The sequence below is a fragment of the Phodopus roborovskii genome, unplaced genomic scaffold, assembly GCF_943737965.1.
Source record: "Phodopus roborovskii unplaced genomic scaffold, PHOROB, whole genome shotgun sequence".
Lineage (NCBI taxonomy): Eukaryota > Metazoa > Chordata > Mammalia > Rodentia > Cricetidae > Phodopus > Phodopus roborovskii.
In genome coordinates this window covers 6,819,959-6,840,115 of record NW_026126433.1, presented here as the reverse complement: position 1 = coordinate 6,840,115, position 20,157 = coordinate 6,819,959, and the positions used below count along the sequence as shown (strand labels likewise).

At 37.3% G+C, this 20,157-nt stretch overlaps 1 protein-coding gene across 1 annotated transcript in view; it reads right to left on the bottom strand.

Annotated features, from left to right (window-relative positions):
* Positions 1–20,157, bottom strand: part of LOC127223341 (EGF-like and EMI domain-containing protein 1) — a 650,856-nt gene that overhangs the window by 572,721 nt on the left and 57,978 nt on the right. Inside the window, exons 2-4 of the mRNA XM_051185850.1 lie at positions 9,000–9,134; positions 6,217–6,326; positions 4,500–4,604 (exon numbers count right to left, since the gene is read on the bottom strand). Coding sequence (XP_051041807.1) covers positions 4,500–4,604; positions 6,217–6,326; positions 9,000–9,134 — 350 coding nt within the window. The remainder of the gene's footprint in view (positions 1–4,499; positions 4,605–6,216; positions 6,327–8,999; positions 9,135–20,157) is intronic.

The window sequence follows — 20,157 nt, the reverse complement described above, 5'->3', positions numbered from 1 at the left end:
TCAGATTGAGATAACAGGCTCTGAAGCCAGAACATATTATGTATGGATCCCATGTGTCCTACATTCTTACTGTTTGCTCTTTGACCAGTCTCTATGACTCCATAGTATAGGAAGGTGAGGTAAGAATATTCCTTCCATAACCTTTAGAACACTGGTCATTTTATCCATACAAAACTCTGAAAACAATGGGAACATTGTTGAACCTCAGGAAAACTGGATTTTATTTGTCTCTTTGAAAATTATAATGCTGAGATTGAAAATACAAGCACCTTCGCCAATACAGCATAGAGAGTCAACAGTGAGGCCCAGCCTCAGGCTCACACTGCCTGAGAACTCCCCAGACATCATTACATAAACTTCTGACTTTTAATATATCTAAATGCCACATTTAAAGGTGGTGAAGACCTTTGTGGATTCTTCCCTAAGTACTGGAAATGGACAAACAAATGATGCTCATGTCCAAGACACCTCAACTTGTGCTGGCAAGGTGGCTCAGCAGTTTACTGCACAACCCCGAGGATGGGAATTCAGATTTCAGCACCCGAGGAACAATTTGGGCCTCCCATACAAGCTATAAACCCAGTTCTGAAAGGGGTGGAGACAAGGGATGCTGGGACTTTCTGGCTTCAGGTCTAGCTGAGAAAAAGGGAGCACTAGGTCCAGGGAGAGATCCTTCTTCAAAAGAATAAAAGGGGAAACAAAGAAGGATGGCCATATGCCCTCTTCTGGTCTCCATATGTGTACATGCATGAGCACTAACATACACACATGCATGGGCAGCAAAGCAGAGGGATAAATATATGAATAAATGAGTAAATCCTCGCCAAAGAAGTGTATTGTTCAGAAACAGAATTTGGTAATAGAATTACGAAGAATTCCATCAGTTATCCCTCTGTGTGTGAAGTTCAAAACCACCAGGTTTGGCTATAGGTTAACAGCACAATTTGGCCACTTCTTGCTCAGCACTTTCTATAGCCAAGGGAATTGTTGTTGTTGTTGCCCCTTTATCTACTGTGCTTCTTATGTCTTATGTGTATGGAAAATACACTAATAACTCTATCAAATAACATGTGATTATTCTGTTTACATTTAAGAACTAGTTGTATTTTGTACTTACAATCATTTTTAAGAAATTTCTCCTCCCCTCCTGGTATGACATGGATGAATACCCTCCTCTTTCTCTTAGGACAGAGCTATCCTCCATCATGGCAATGGTGAGCTACATAATCATCATAGGCTTTCTGGTCTCTATTTCCCACCAGACTAAGACTAAACCATTTGTTTTCACAGTTGAAGTATCTGGTGCACAGTCTGTTATATAAATATTTACTAAGTGGGAGACTTGATACATGATTTGATTGACTGACAGGGAATAAACAAATATATGCATAGAAAATAAGGAAACTTTTACCATTAGTCACATTATCATTTTGCTTGATTTCTGACCTAGAAAAAAAGGAAGAGACAGTAGAAGTGTGGAAATGAGGTGTGACTTCATGTATGAAATTAATAAGTGCATGTAATTCCCAATTCTCTCTAAAGCCATAAAATTTCAAAAAAGAGGAAACTTCACTACCAGCTATCTGGTTTGATTCACATGTGTTCAGATCTTCAAAGTATTCCTTTTTATTTCTTTAATCAATAGTTATTTCAGAAAGCTTTTCATTACTTCCTAATTGTCCAAATTCATTTGCTTCATTCGCTTTATGAGAGCCAGATTTTTTTTCAAATGAGTTAAGTAGATCAGCAATTTTAGAATCATTATTAACTTCAAGTGTTGCTCTCACTTATTAGCATGTTCCCATTCTGGCTAGGACTACAGTCTTTTCTCCATTTTCAAAAGGCCAACAGGCTTATTTTCAGAGTTCTCTCTTCCCATATACATTGGTAACACCAACTAAACTCCAGGCTATAAACTCATTTTACAGTGACCCTGATGATTTGAGATAGGCCTCACATCTTTGGTTCTGAATAAAGATGGGAGGATTCTCTTAAAAATAAATATCAAAAATAAATTAAAAGAAGATTACCTCAATTATAATTCACAATAACACACAGCACGTGTGCGTGCGTGCACACACACACACACACACACAAATTGAATCTTAAGTATACAAAAATTTGAACTGACTGTACTCATTGACCCCAACACAACATCACAGCTGGGATATTCTTTACAAATGTAAAGTACAACATCATCACTAGAACAAAATTTGCAACAAATGTTTATCACTCAATAGTTAAAAACTTGTGGTATCCTGATGCAATAGACTACTGTACAGGTGACTTAGAGAAAGGCATAAACGGATTTCACCAACAGGCAATGAAGGGAGAACACACTAGATGGGAAGGAAGAGAAGAGATGAAAACCAAACCAAACCAAAACAAAACAGAAGGGCCTTCACTAAAAGCCTGTGTGTAAAATGACCTTGCATTTTCATAGCCACATGAGCATAAATATGTATGGGGATGTCCATCATGGTTATATACATGCAGCAGAAGTTCTGTATAGTTTTAGTTTGTGCTATCACATAGACTGCGATTTTGTAGTAACTGGAATTTTTTAATGTTCTAACATTTGGGTGATTTTTATATATAATTTCAGACATAACACTACAATTATTTTACTGAGATATATGCACACATATGGGGGCAGATACCACACATAAGAACTCCAACCCCTAGAGAAGCCAAAGGTTAGGGGCTGCCTCACCAGGCAATCATCAGTTTGCTTGATAGGATTTGTCCTCTTAGCTATGCTTTACAAACAGCATTTTTCAATTTGAATTTGTCATCTTTTATAATTTGGCTTGTGTAATTTCTTCACGGGTGGTTTCTCCATTTGTTTCTCAATTGCTTGATTTCTTAGAAAGTCTTCAAAATTTCTCTATTAAGGCCACCTTAGTTTTCATAGTTGGGGTGCCTCATTTTGACGGGAGAAGTACAATCACATGGAAAACTCTAAACATGTACCCTTTGGGAACAAACTCCTTAGGCCTTGTCAATTCCTTTTCATATTCAACAAGAGTCCTGTAGCAGGAGAAGAAACAGTGTTAGGGTCTAAAGGAAGCTGGCTGGTGAAGCAAGGACTCCTGACAGGTTTTTGTATGCTGCTGTTATCCTGCTACTCTGGAGACTTTGTGGTGTACAGACATGTTGTATAAAAGAGAATCTAATTTCCAGGATATTCACCAAACCAAACTATACAAATGGAAAAAAAACTGACTACTTGAATTTCAGAGAGCACATTAATTTCTTTGGTGTATGGCAATTATTAAATTGTAATAATCAAAATATTCAAACACTGATGTAAAAGATAAAGAATAAATTAATGCAGTTATAACTGGGGCATTATCATTACCATATGCCTCTTTTATTACCTTTTTCCTCTGGGACCTGATGTCTTGCAAGATTTGCTCCACAAAACAATGCATTTGTAAAGTAAAAACATTATGGTTTTTAAAGAAAATTTCTTGATGAACCAATAACATCTGTAATTACCCACAACAATTATGGGCCAAAATAAGGAAATGTAGTACCAATTTAGATAACAACTTTTATATTTTGTTTAAAATCAAATAATTTGTTTTCATGGACCCCTGTGTGATTTTTTTCATTGTTTTTCTAAAACATTGGGAAATAGTAAAGGGGCTTGCTGGAGCTCCAACCCTCCACTGATCCCCATCTCCAAATCAGTCCTGTAGTTCATGTGTAAGATCATCGGGCATCAGCTTTATCTTAATTCATATGTTTTTTAAGCAGCAAAACAAAGAAGAGTTTGGAAATTCATTCACAAGAACATTTCTGAAGTCACCATAGAAGATGGGAGTGCTGTCCTCAATCCCATGTGTGAAAGAGAAAAAAAGCCCATGAGTGCTGGGACCCCAGAAACTTCATAGTTTCACTTTGAAAACTCCGAGCAGTAGACACGAGAGGGCACATATACCAACTGCTTTAAGTGAGATTTCATTCTGCAGTTAGAGATAAACAATTGTTAATCCTGAAAATCTCCCACACAAGAAAATCTTACAGGTACATGTCCAGTGAGTGTTGAAGGGTTGAGAATCACTCAAGTCTTATGACTTCCAGGTTTTTCAATTCTTTTTAAGATAACAGGTATAAGGTTAATCAATACTGCATGACATCAAATTCATGCTTACTGTATTTTGCTCATTTATAAAGCTCAGAGATCTCACAGAGTACCATACCATAGCATTGATTTCAAGCCATCCTCCATGAGAAACTTAACGTCTGACCCCTTCTTTACAAAGGAGAGTACCTTGTTCTTAGAATGACCCTTTGAACTCCTATGGCGAAGATTTACAACTAAACCACAAAGCATATTTTAAGATGCTTATTATACTGTGGTTCTGGATTTCTGCTTAGTGACTCATTTTCCATTTTCACCAATTCCCAGAGAGGTAATCGCCATGACTCTACAAAGACGCAAGTGTCAGATGGTGCCAAATTGTAACAGAATGGTTCTATTGGTGACTCACCATATTGACAGTGGGGTCCATGGAACCCTTGTGAGCACAGGCACCGTAGATCAGCATCATCTGAGCACAGCCTTCCACTGAAATGGGTTCCCAGAGAAGACACAGCTTTAGGAGTGTCCAAAGGGAGGATAGGTAGAGTTGAGAGAAAGAAAGGAAATCATCAGTGTAAGTAGGCAACTTGCAGTTACTATAACATGATCTAGAAATTTCAAATAGACCCTCCAGAGGAAGCATATAGAAAGTGTCATTACTAGACAATGTCTAACTGTTTGATGCCTTGCAGAATTGTCTGTAGGAACATCCCTATAAACTTTGAAGAAACATACATTTTGAGCTTCCTCTAGATGTACTTGATACAAATCTACCCTTTATGTAAAAAGACACCAGATTACTTGTATTCCCATTGAGAGAAAAGGAACACAGGTATAAAAAAATTACATGAATAAGGTGACTGTGTTTCCAAAATGATCTTTAAAACAACAACAACAACAAAAATCAAACAAAATGCTCCTATTTAAGGAGAGGCAAAGAGTTTGGGTAGTTGTTAAACAACAAATACAAATACGTTATGTCAGAACTGTCAGTTTCCTGGACTTTATAACATAGTTTTGATAGTATTGTGGGCATGTCTTTCCAATGATCTTAAACCAACATGCTATAGTGGCCTGAGTGTAAACACACTTGCCCCACTTGACACCATACCTGCTTAATACAGGAAGCATACAACAAAACTTCTCCAATATATTGTAAGAGCAGAAAGCTCACAGGGAAAGAAGGCAGGGCGCTGGCCAACTCCCTATGGTGCACAGAGGCAGGAGAGATGAACTGTGCTCTGGGGCTGCATTGATTAGACTCGCAGAAACAATCTAGGGACTTCCCAGTCACCCTAGGCACATAATGCAGGTAAAGGGCTCACTAAGCAGAGCTATTTCTCACAGCCTGGTGAGCTGTGTAATGCCACTAGTTCTGCTGCCTGAGGGCTATAAACTCCAGACTCTGAGGCTTCTGAAATCCTGCCACCAGAGGTTTGTAAACAGAGTTCAAACCTTGTCTTAACAAGTAAGCTGCCTCCAGAGCTCTGCAATTAATCATGACAAACCCACGAAGAGGAAATCCCATCCAGATTTAATCCAGTGATTTCCCTCTGGACTTTTGAATCAACTGTGGATTACAGATTTGATGATATGGGAAGGGGGCAGACAGAGAGATGAGATGGACATCAAGGGAAGCCTTTCTGCCTTTAAATCAACTGTCCTCTAAACAGACAGAATATACAGCAGCTTTCATGGGTCCTGGGCTGCAACCCATCATTAAAATGCTTAACAGGTTTTTTCATAATGCATTTCCCCACATATCACCTGTGAGTCATTAGTCTACTGTAGAGCAGTGACTTGCTACCTGTGTGTCACAACCCCTCACAGGGGTCACCTACGACTAACAGAAAACAGATATTTACTATAAAATTCAGAACTCTAGCAAAATTATAGTAGTACAAAATTATGAATTAGTAACAAAGGTAATTGTATGGTTGGGGGTCACCACCACATGAGAAACTATATTAAAGGGCTGTGGCATTAGGAAGGTTGAGAATCACTAGATTCAAGCAATGCTCTGAATCTGTGGTGCTTCTGAAAATGCAGGCATAAGATAGGCATCTTGTGGGGGAAGCAGAAGCATTCCGTAGTAACAAAACTTGGCAGGAAGAATTACAACTTACAAGTGAGGCAGCCTGGTTCATCATTCCATCGACTCCAACCAGGGCAACACCTGAAGACTGTCTTGTGCTCTGTGACATACACCTGCCTATAGACAGTGTAGTAGCGGGTCCTATAGAACACAGAATAGGAATCAGGAAAAAGTACTGTGCCTCTCTCTGGTGGCAAAATTATCATTTCATGGTTATAAAAATGTCTTCTTCCATTTCAAACCCTGCCATATATACTGGGGAATAGACAAAAGAGGGGATGGATAGCTATAGTTATATACTTTGTATATAGTATATAACTACTACATCACACATGTAATCAACATAAGTTTTAGGTATGAGTCTAGGAAGATTAAGAAGCACATATGTGAGCTGGAAAGACAGCTTGGAGCTCTTGTATAGGATTTCCACCAGCTTACAACTGCCTGTAACTCCAGCTCCAGGAAATCTGACACTCTCATCTGTCTTCTGCAGACACAGCGTTCACATGTACAAACACAGACATGTAGACAGACAGACACACACACACAAACACACACACGCACACACTTAAAAATAAGAATAAAATCTCTATTTAAAGTGTAAATGCAGTGTGAAAAGTTCCCTTGGGATGAAGCAATTACAATAGGGGATGGTGTCAGAGGCCTCTCAGTGAGGAAGGGGCAGAGGCTACCACAGTGTTGACCTGTCAGCTGACTGTGGTACCAAACATTTCAAAGCATGCTGATTTCCTCTCTATGAAATCTAAGTCCTGTACATGCTTTATCCCTGATGGTCTAGCTCATTTTTCCTCCACCATGTACTTTGTCCCATATCCTAGCCTAAATCCTCATTATTCAAGGCCAATTTGTATTTCCACTTCCTCCAAATTCTCTCCTCTATGTCAACTCTCTTTATTGCTACAAACAGAGTATATTGGCTTCAGCATTGTTTATCACATTTAATTATTCAAAATCTTGAAATATAGCCTAGTATTTTTGTGTATATTTTTCCAATTAGGATATGACTAGATGTATATACAAACAATAAAGGGTATGCTTGGCAAGACATCAATTATTTTCTTACACTGCTGCCCCTTTATATCAGTGCCACAGACAGAATTGTTAAGCTATCAAGCTTTTGAGTATAAACACCTGAACCATGTGATACATAGCCATGTTTGTTTCTCACAATTATAATCATCTACATGGCTGAGGATTTTCTTTGGTTCAGATCACCATTTATAACAATTTAATCATGTTGAGGTATTAAAGAGAATTAAAATGAAAAACCATTTTCAAAAACAATTTCTAGGGCTAGAGAAATGGCTTACTTGGTAAAGGGCTTCCCCACCAAGTCAGTAACCCCAGGTCAATACCCAGAATACACATGAAGATTGGATTCAGTAGTGAAGGTGTCTATAACCACAGCACTCTTAGTAGATAGGAATAGATAGAAGACATAAACAGGAGAACCTCTGGAGCATCACTGGCCAGCTAAGTCAGTAGTGAACAAGAGAGAACTTGCATCAAACAACATGGAGAGATTCAACACCCATAGCTATCCTCTGACCACCACATAAGTGTCATGTCATGTGTGTGCACATGGACGGGTATGGCATGGGCACCCATGCACATACCACACACAACACACAACACACACACACACACTTCTAATAAATTCATATATATTACAATCATGTATACATACACATACACATTTCTCTAACCAATAGATTATGTGTATTAGAAGCATGTATCCTAAGTTTTTATGATAAGTAAATTCACACATACTGAGTACCTTGGGAAATATTAAGCATTACACTACATGTGTAAACTATGTTTTCAGTACTCCTCATGCTATCCATGCACGCCATTATTTTGCAAGTTTACATACTAAAGCACAGAGAAATATTGAATTTAGCTTAAGGCCACAAAGCAAGTAACGACTAGAGAAATTTTTCTGACTTCAGGACCCCCCCCAAAGAGTACTCATCTAAAGGATAAAAATACACACATGTATAGCTGGTACCCATATTTACAGTTACAAATGATTTGTATTGTAACTGTTACCATGATTGTATAATGGCAAGCTTAGTTACTTAGAAACACCCTAACTTTTCACTGCTGATAGTAGTAGTAATGAATTCATTAACCTAAAAACATACTTTATTATTATGAATTATCATAAATTTAGATCCATTTGATTCATTTTCATAAAATCCAACCCATCAGCAAACATTTATATCCAGAGGCTTTTAGATGTTTTGTGAAACTATTTTAAAACTTAGGGGAAAAAATGAAGTCTACATGAAACCTGCACTCTTACAAAGCATTGTGGACACTTGCTTTCTCTCGTCTTGCAGCCTGCTGGGTTGATCCTAATTCAAAGGCCATAATAAAGTTAAAGAGTCTGTAGGTTTCAAAGTGCTCCAGAGTGACAAGGGCAGGTCAAATGTTGGTTCACAGCTGTAGAAATCCTGGAACAAGTTGAGCTAAATTTAGCAAACCAACACAATATGCCTTGTTTCTGTCATGTTTCTGATCTTCAGCTTTCAATGGTATACCATATCCTGAGGTAAAATTAGTGTCTACAACTGAAAATAGTTCACACATAAGTGAGGTCTAACATACAATAAGTGTCCATCCCACTGCTGAAGGAAACTATGTAATTGTGAATGTTCTTGGTAAGTGACCTTAGCCTCTTTACTTAATTATCCAACTGTTTACTACAGTTCACTGGATAAAGTATTTAGGTATAGACGAAGCTTCTACTTTTGAGTTTTAATCATTACAGCAGTTAGGACATCACCTTACCTTCTCTCATATGCCACACACCACCTTGAGCCTGTACAACCTTGTTTCCAGAACTTGATGGTGTCTATGAAAGCTTGGGTGCATGGGCGTGACAGCCCTACTACTGTCAGCTTCTCCTCTTTGCAAACATGTGGCCTTCACAAAAAGAGAAAGGAGCAGTTACACAAGAAGAACTGAGCAGGTTTTCTGTCTGAAGCATGGGGTGTTTATTCATCCATTTTCCTCAAAACAATTGTAACGGCTTAGAGAAATGCATATAGAAAGTAACAGGTGAAAATACAGGCAATGTCTTGAAAAGTTCGGGCTCCATGACAATGTCCAATCACTATGTGTCACTTAAGGGAAACATAGTTTATAATATTTGGGGCCAGGAAGAATGGGAACTGGAAGATGAATAACATTTTAGAGATAGGTTAGTTGTTATACCCCCACATGGTTAAGATAATTGAGTTGCATATTAAGTTCTGAGCTCTGAGAGCCAAAATTTAGAAAGAAACAGAATATCAGGATTCTCAATGCCCACGAAGAAAAAGTGAGCCAATTCATGAAAGAACTTTAGTCTTTCCTGGAAATCATTTCTGAACAGTATTCTCCATCTGTATGTTTAATTTGATTTCCTATGAAGCTTGTTTAAACACAAATAATTTTCAACCTCCCTGCCCAAGATTGCTTCCTGCTTTTGTGGTGAAATACTGACCTAAAGCAACTTGGGAAGGAAAGGCTTTATTTGGCATGAGGGTTACAGTCCCTCACTAAGGGAAGTCGGAACAACAACCTAAGGGAAGCTGAAGACAGGAAGTGAAACACTGGTTCACTTCCTGCTTTCATCCAACCTGCCCTCATGCATAGCCCAGAACTACCAGTCTTCTGTGAGCTCCACCCTTTTCCATCAATTAGCCATCAATGGGGGCAATTCCTCAAGTTGTAATGAAGAACAAACATCACACTGACCCATTATAGGGTTATTGCCTTAAACAAAGATAGTCTATAATCATAGGTACACTTATTATAACTTACATAAAATACCAATATTACTAAGAATCTTTTGTGATTTTAAGGATGTTTTGGTGATGACCTATTTACTAACTAAGTGCAGTCTTCATTAAGAGTAACTCTAATCATAGTAGCAAGCTAGACAAAGTGCTCATGCTTTTCATGCCTGTGATGTCATTTACAAGCCATACACTGGGCAGTTGACATTTCTCACTTAGTCTGTCCTACTCCTAATTTCAGACCACTGTAAGACTGGCTGAGTTGACCTATTCACAGCCAGCTAAAAGTAAATATTGAACTCTATTTGAGTTGCTGCAGTCAGCTCCTAAAAGTCCCTGTGAACATGCCTAGAGACACACAATTAATACTGATTGATAAATGTCTAAGTGTATGCCTCATGCATAACTCACTGACACCACCCTAGCTGCCCAAGCTTCCTCTGTTATCACTGCTTTCTGTGATCTAAGTCTCAGCACCTGACTTCTCTTACAGCCCATTTCTCACATCCACTCACATCTCTGAAAGGTGATTGTTTATATTTGCAATTGCCAGACTCACCTAAATGCTACAAGGATCATGCAGAACTTCATTTTAGAGTTTGCACAGTACATTTTAATAATGAAGTACAAAAATAATGAAGTAAGTATAAAATTGTACCTAAGATATACATTCATAAAATCATCAAGAATTGAGCAGCAAGCCTAAATAAAATCTGAGATTTTAATAATCGACTAATGTAGAGAATAAGAATATATGTATACACATATATGTGTGTGTCTACATACATGTATATAAATTATAACACAAATATATTAATATGTATACATGAATACAAATACATCTTTATTTGGTCTTATGTGATTCTTATGGGCTAAGCAGCCCAAACAGAGTGAGCACAAAAGTCTTTTATCAGAAAAATGGGAATCAGTCTACCACAGTACCTGACAATCCAACACTTAGGCATATACCCAAAAGATCCACATTCATGCAGAAAGACATCTGTTAAGCTATGTTCATAGCAGCATTATTTGTAATAGCTAGAACCTGGAAACAACCTAGATGCCCCACAACTGAAGAATGGATAAAGAAGATATGGTACATTTACACAATTGAATAGTACTCAGCAGAAAAAAAAACCCAATGGAATCTTGAAATTAGTAGGCAAATGGATGGAACTTGAAGAAACCATTCTGAGTAAGGTACCCAGTCACAAAAAGAGGAAAATGGTATGTACTCACTCATATATGGATTTTAGGCATAGAGCAAAGGATTACCAGCCTACAATTCACACCACCAGAAAAGATAGGATACAAGGAGGACCCTAAGAGAATCATACAAGGTCCCCTACAGAAGGGGATAGGATTCTCCTGAGCATATTGGTAGCTGGGTGGAAGCAGTGAGTGGAGAGGGAGTTAGGAGAAAGAGAAGGGGAGAAGAAGAGGGAAGAGGAGAACATGAGGAACTGGGAAGTTTGAGTCTTGTCATGAATAGATGAGAGCCAGAAAAGAGATACCATAATAGAGGGAGCCATGAAAGTTTTGAAGAGAAAACTGACACTAGAGAAATGTCCAGAGACCTACAAGGATGACCCCATTTAACAATTTGAGCAATAGTGGAGAGGCTACCTTAAATGTCCTACCTTGATAATGAGATTGATAACTAATTAATATACCACCCTAGAACCCTCATCTAGTAGCTAATGGAAACAGAAGCAGATACCCACAGCTAAACACTGAGCTGAACTCCTGGAATCCAGTTGCAGAGAGGGAGGAGTGATGAGCAAAGGGGTCATGACCAGGCTACAGAAACCCACAGAGACAGCTGACCTGAACAATGGGGAGTTCATGGACACCAGACTGATAGCTGGGAAACCAGCATTGGACTGACCCAGACCAGCTGAATTCAAGTTCATTTAGAAGGTCTGGGCAGTCTACAGAACCTCTGAAAGTGGAACCAAGATGTATCCCTGGTGCACAAAAGGACTTTGGGAGCAAGTTCCCCTGGAGGGATACTCCCTTAACCTAGAGACAGAAAGGAGGGCCTAGGCCCTACTCCAAATGACTTGACAGATTTTGATGATCCCTCCTGGAAATTCTCCCCCTCCCTGTGGAATGGGTGGGGATGGGATGAGAGGTGGGGTTGAGGGGCATGGGAGTATGAGAGGTAGAGGAAACTAGGATCAATATGTAAAATAAAAAAATAAAAACAGTCTTTTATTTTGTTACCAACAGTGTAATATATTACCACAGGTACAACTGTGACGATATCTTGCTTGTACAAATGAATCCTGTCTGGGGGTCAGAGAAGGGAGCTTTCCACTAGCTAACCATAGAGGTCTGTAGGTCTGTATAGATAGGCAGGTAGTGAGGTAGCCGGGCTGAAACAGGATATAAGCAGTGAGAAAGAGGAACCTGCCCTCTTGTCTGCTGAGATGCTAAGGAGGTAAGGTGTAGCAGTGGCTTGCTCCTTCTTCTCTCTGATCTCCCCAACTATAAAAATCAGCTTTGGACTACAAAGTGCTTATGAAAACTTTGAGGTGACTTGTTGAGATGATCTAGCCTCACAGACACTGCTTGGAACAATTTTGAGGTGGCTAGCTGAGATGATCCAGCATTACAGAGTATTTTTGCCAGGATTTGAAACAAGTCCTGTACTTACCCATTACACAAAGTCTGGACAACAACTGAAACATCTTGACAATTAACCCAAATTTTCCTTTCAGGATGCCCTAGAGATGTCATTGCCCCCAGTGAGCAAGAAGTTACTTTAAGAACATGATGCCCACAATCCCAAGAGGTGGGGTAAGTGGTTTTTGGTCACTCATTGGGTTATGAACACCTGTCATTGTTTAGGGGGATTGGTTACAAAATGTTGTTGCTTATAATCAGGAAGAAACTTGAAGGTTTGGATGGGGAAACAAAGAGGAATCTAGATATGATAGGATAAAAATGATAGATTATTGAATCTACTCTGAAAAGAATAAATGGAGGACATAGATATGATAAGATGAAAATGTAGGTTATTGAATATACTCTTAAAAGCAACTACTAGTTTTAAATGTTTTACATTGGATTGGAACTTTGATATTAATTTTGCTAAAACATACTGTAAATAAATTTCTAATATTGTTCAAGGTAGTGTATCTATGCAGCTCATTTAACAATGTAATACAAATCTCTAGTCCTTAAAAGTTATTATTATCAACTACATAAGAAAATAAGGAAATGTAATTTAGAATTAGTCAACTATTACAATTGAACATGTAGTCACTTTTGATATGTTTACAAGGTCAAATTGATATTTTAGAAAAACAAGTTGTCTTCAAGAACTTCAGAGATCTACAGAATATGGCATTTAACATGTTTTAATAACATAGGTTCTTTTTTGTGAAAAAAAGACATGTCTGCTCCTGGCAGCACCAATCTATGTTGGAGAAGATGATGGACATTGAAGAACCTCCACATGGAGTTTACTTTCTTGTGGCAAAGGTAAGCTACTGGGTAAGAAAGTTCCCTTGCCTCAACTGCTGACAGTATACTGTCCAAACTAGACAAACACAACACCAAAAAATATGATGGCAATCTTTGCCAAGACAAGGGCGTCCAGTTCTTCAGAATATCCTGGGTCACAGAAATGTCTGTTAGATATGCTAGGCCTATAAGATGGATTCCCCAAATTGCAGAGCTATCTTGGGTGACTGTCCATGCAGATAACTGTTTTTGTAATTTCTAACACTGTTTGGAAGTCACTTACTCAAATTTTCTGTTTACTCAGTTCATATTATTTCCTTCTCAGGTCTCTGAGGGAGTTGAGAACTAGATAATAGTGTTCCTTGTTTACCAAAATCAGTAAAGAAACTCACTAAAGTTGTGTTAAATGTTATAGGGTTGAAAGACATTAAAAGATAATTTGATAATGCAAATTAGAATAGAAAGTAAATTAGTTACATGACTTTAGACTCATCAAGAAAGAATAGATAATGGAGTATTTTCTCTGAATTTTTCATATGCTAATGGGCTAGACATTGTTAATATACTTATACCCTGTCTATATTGTGCATAGTTGTTGTACTTATTATATATATATATATATATATATATATATATATATATATGTATATATATACATATATGTGTGTGTATATATATATATGTGTGTGTGTGTGTGTGTGGGTATACATATATGTGTGTGTGTGTATTTCTTTATATTAGTTATAAACTTTTTAAAATTTTAGACAAAAAAGAGGAATATGCAGTATTTTCTTGCTTGTATAAATAAAGCTTATCTGAAGATCAGTGAATGGAGCTTGCCACCAGCTAACCATAGAGGTCTGGAAGTCTGTACAGACAGACAGGAATTGTGGTAGCTGGGCAGAAACAGGATATAAGCAGGGGGAAACAGGAAATCACTCTCTTCTCTACTGAAACACTAAGGATGTAAGATGTAGCAGTGGCTTGCTTCTTTTCTCTGATCTCTCAGCATTTCCCTCTATATCTGACTCCAGGTTTTTATTACTTAGACCAATTAAGAACTCCATTTACATTTACAACCTCTTCATCTATCTATCCACCAATCCACTCATTCAAAAATTACTTATTGTGTACCCATACACATAATGTATTATTTCAGAAGCTTTCCCAAAAGCACAATACTGGGTATATGCCATCTATCAAAAAGCACTGACCAGAAAGTGATGAATTGATACACAGAATGAGAACTAGCCAGTAAAGGACACAGCATCAAACTACCCAACAGTGTAGATAAACTGAACTCAAGAATAATTACAGAACCACACTAATTCCTCTCAGAGATTAGTTGAAGGCAACCCCCTCTGTAATATTTATAGCTAAAGTACAAATGAGGCACAACACGATTCTAGAAATTACATTAACTGTTCAGTTAGACATAAGTTGGTAAGAGAAAGGATTTCCCCCAACACAAACAAGATTCTGGCAATATTAATTTCTAACTAAATCATATACCTGTCCAAAGTCACCTGTCACAACCTAAAATACAAGTCACCAACTTCACACCAAAGCAAACAAAATAACCTAAAGTCCCTCTTTCATTCCTCACAGAATCCTAGCATTTTTGCTACTTCTCCATTCCTCTCCCAACACAAAAGCCAGAGATTTTAAGAAAAAATGTGGGATAAAAAACAAAAGGATGTCTGAGAAACAAATGACAACTAACATTTTTATAGTCCTTGCTGGGTCCTTGCTGCTATTGGAACTATAACTCTAGTTTGTAATGGCAGAAAGGAGGAGCTAGATGTTGATGCTGGCGCATAAGACCAAGTAAATGTTTATTTTTATTCATATATACATATGAGTTTTATATTGAGCTGGAATAAGCTAACAAGGTGACTTTAAAATTAGCAAACAATATATAATAATGGAAACATGGGCAGCAACTTGACATAACATTGATTAGAAAAATGAATGAATGAATAAATGAGTGAGTAAATAAATAAATAGCTCTGTGTTGAATACCACCACATTGCAACTTTTTACCAATCAGCTTGGCTGCCTGATGAGTATAGACATCCCTCCAACTATTATCCATGGTACCCAACCTACAACAAAATGTCAGTCTTTTGGATCTTACAATCTTAGAAAGTCCTTGAATAAGGAAAGAGGCAGAGAGGACAGTTTGTTGCATGCTGAAAGTTTGCTCTGAGACATTCTTCTCTTCCCGTTACTCACTGGTTAACTCAGCACTGCTTCTGCCTAGCTCCACATCACACCTTATTAAGTCCTCAGGGAGCCCAAGCACACTACTGCTTGGACTTTCCATACCTGTTCTATTTTACCAAGAGACTTGATTTTGTTTCCAAGTGTTCCTGGCTTATCATCATCATCATTTCTTAAAATATCTTATCTAGCTTTGACAGATACCTCATAAAAATAGAACTTCCATATAGTCTCTTTAAAAAAAGGCACTTTCATAAATTTCTAAATTCTTAAGTATATTTTTGTTCCATTCTAAAATATTAACATTTCTAACTTAGTTTTATGGTGACATAAAGAGGGTGTTCCCAAATAATATTGTTTTGTCTTTAGGGGGATCAGGTGATCAGGATATACATATCAGTTAGTGCATAGAAAGGGTTGGCACATAATCTGTGGTTAGCTACATATTAGGTTTAGATTTTCATCACATTAATAACGAGGATAAATTTCTCAAAGAAATAGCAGTCTACAAAATTTAATTTTTAAATTACTACTAATTTGCTGGGCAGTGAAACAGATGAAAGTAGATAATACATCATTTTCTTTAAAAGAAGAACTTAAAATGACACTTCCTAATGAAAACACTAATTAAAATTAATAAAAAGGCACCACGCTGCTGCTGCATCTGACCCTCCATCCCCTTAGGTATGCACAAGCCTTTGCTCTTTAATACTGTGACATAATTGGGGAGCAGGCACTTCCTATTCTGTTTCTTCACCCAATAGGAGAGTGTTCTGGTGTCAATAGATAAGAGAGTAGTGATCTCCAGAGCACCCAGAATAACCCAGTAACCCAAATGAGGGCTTAGAGAGGAAAGCACCCTCGTGTTTCTGAAGTCTAGTACTGTGGGCTCTTCCTTCTTTGCTGTCATGAGCTGGGTCTCTCCACAGCTGCAAATTAATTTCCTCTACTCCATAAATGAATTACACGTAACTGTTTCTAAAAATGACTACAGCCATGAAAGTCATTTTCACTTAATAACTAACTATTAATCTCATATTTCTTGGTGTCACTTTAGTATGAAGTGCAAACAAAAATTATGTTAAACATTGCAAATTTATAGCAAACACCAGCCACCGATCTTTATTATTATAGATGGTTTATCACCAGAAGCAATCTAAACAAAACTCCATCAGATTGATGTTACAATTTGTATTTATTTATCCCAGCACTAAATCGTTCCTCAATTTCAGAACCATCATTAATTTCTTATAAATGCAAATCTTTATTTCTTATTTTAATCTACAATGATTTCTCCAAGTCTTTAGAAGATTAGCTTTTACATAGAATATTCAAATGACCATCATAAATGAGATTTGGTATTCCCTGGGCAATCTATTAGCAATGATGCATAGAGGACTTAAAAGGAATGGGTGGTACCTATTGATCCAGGATGTAATGGGCTTACAATGTACTCCTTCCTTTTAAATGATCACCTTACAATTCAAAATTCATTTATAGAAAATAAATTCAGTATTTGTGATTACCTTTAAATTGCTTTTACTACCTCTGTAATCATTTTATTATGCATTCTTTGTGATTTATGGGAAGATATGAGTTATTACATTGAGCATAATTAAAAGAAACCTGTAATAATCTGTTTGCCCTACTTATGTAGTCATCTGAAAGCAAAGAGCCTTGTGAATCTCACCCTGACCACACAGTCTAGACAACGCTGACCACTAGCCTGTGCCCAGCTCCTTCTAGTTAATCCACCACAACTCAGACTCCTGAATCATATATATATATACATACATACATACATACATACATACATACATATATATTTGAAGACTTCATTAGTGAAATTTCTAGAGTACACATTGTTCCCCAGCCCAGCTTTCTCAAGCAGAAGACAGACCCATGCCATTTACAGAAGTCCAGCTAAACGTTACTGTATCCCATCTGTTGGGTCTGTCTGCTGACTCCTCCATGGACTGTTCCCTCATCCTGTTCCTCCCCATCTCCTTGGTCCATGTTGATATGTTCTTTATGAAAACATATTCATATCATCTGTTTTCTTTTTCTAAAGCATAATTCTTATAGCTAATGTATGTTCAACATCATGCCATAAACAGTGGTATCAGTTAGCTCAAACTTAATAGAAATCAAATGCTTTGAAGGCACTGTGATGAAGAATTCATGAATTCTCTCTCCAAAATTTCTCTGATCTTGTATGATGATGTATCAGCACTTCTGTTAGGGGCCTGTAGTACAGTCAAATTCAAACTGTCCTTGAAGTTAATAAAAGAACACTCAGTTCTAGAAGAGGCTAAATTATATTTTCATATTAGTATAAAACTTGTATAAAATTCGTAATGTAAGACATGTATTTACTCTTTATGAAGTTGCTGCAGATTATAAAATCCCCTATTTACTCTGAGATTTACTTTGATCAAAGGAAATATCTGTTTATCAAACACTATAAAATATTAAAGAAACCAAAGGAAGATGCCATATCTGATTGGGAAGACAACCCATGCTTTTTGATGTGTTAGAATCAAGAATGGTCAACTGTGCATACTACCCAAAGTTCTCTGCACATTTAATGTAATCCCTATAAAACTACAGGGACATTTTTCACAAAATGAAAAAAATAAAATCCTAATATCCATATGGAATCCAAAGAAAGCCAAGAAAAAAAAAATAAGAACAAGAAAAAAAAAAGAAAAGAAAAAGAAAAAAATTCAAAAGTGATTCAGGCAATTGAAACAAAGCTAAGACATCTGAGGAAAAGTGGACAATTCCTCAGACCCAAAGGAATATGATCAAATTGATTTGATCACAAGTCAATTTATGAAGGAGAAACAATCTGCACACAGTGAATCTACAGAAATCTCTAAGATGAGCTTTACTTGTAAGAGCCAAGTTAATTAATACCCCTTTGCTGTCCAATCTGGGTGGGAGACACTTCCTTCTAGGAAGCTGGATGCCTTCTACTAAGTCTGCCTTGTACAAATTAAGTAGACTCATTCTTTATTCAAAGATAAATGCCTTTACTCTTCAACATTATTTTGTTTATCAATATTAAATTAATGTAAGAAGTATAATACCATAATACTGCAATGCTTATATAAAGAGACATGGGGTGGGAAAAATCTAAAAGGCTAGTAACTGTCATTAAATACCATGTGAGGTCACTTTCCTAAGGTTGGAGAGTGAGGACAGGTTCTCAACTTTTTAATGCTGGAACCCTTTGATACAGTCCCTCATGTTGTGGTGACTCCAACCATAAAATGATTTTCATTGCTAACTGTAATTTTGCTAGTTATGAATTATAATGTAAATAACTGTGATTTTCCCCTAATCTTAGCCAACTCCTGTGAAAGGATCATTTGGCCCACCCAAGGAGTCATGACCCACATGTTGAGAATAACTGGTCTAGGGTTAAGATGGGATATATTTTTAGACAGATACTTTATAATAAAGGTTTTCACTGAAAAACTATTTGAGGATGTCATTATTAATCTGTCATGTCCTTCCCTGAAAAGAGTTAAACAATGAGCAGATTGCAATGTTCCCCAGAAAAAGAGGGTTCCAAATTAGGATCTACTTTCTTGTAGGTTTTTTGGGTTTTCTCCAAATTTACATTTTAAAACATTTAGAGACATGAAATTTCCTGAATAGGGCTCCCAAAGCTTGTTGGACATTCAGATCTGGTATCTATCCAATGGTGCACAGGATTAGAAATTCTAGAATCTTGTGATCTTTACCACTTTACCACTCTCCAGTGACTCTACTGTGGGCTGCAGTTTGAAAATTACACCCTGCAGATCTATTAAATACCAAGTTATATGCATCTTACCTAGTGGCCATAACTGATCATGTCATCTTAACCTTATTGTCAAAATTTGGAAATGACAGAGAGATAATATAGAACAAAGCAAAAGAACAAGAGACATAAAATGGAACAGAGAGAAAGGAAAGAGAGAGAGGCACCAAAGAGGTGTAAACTAAGCCAGGAGACAAAGCTAGTTTCCATAAATTTAAATTTTTTATTTTATTCAAAAAAGGCCAAAAGACAGATTCATTTTGCCTAAATTGGCAGACATGCCATCAAACAATCAGCAAGCATGAATTATGTACTTACAGCAGCTGACGCAGCTCCTGAGAGAGTGATGAGTCATAGCTCAATGTCAAGAGGAATTCTCAAACAGTGGCAAGTACCTGAGACCCTGAGCAGCTTGACAAATACTTCAATTCCTGTTCCTGCCATTTACCAAAGTTGAAAACCATTGCTCAGCAAGGCACACCCCTGCCCATTGTCAGGAACTCTTTCTACAACCCCTCAGCCTGTCCTCAAGATCATAAGAGAAACAATCAACGACTTCTCAAAACAGGCTTTTGGTTTTCTGCACAATGAGATAAAATGCTGAGTTAATCAAAACCATAATTCCAAAAGCCCCATCAACAAAAGCTGGAGAAATGTAATA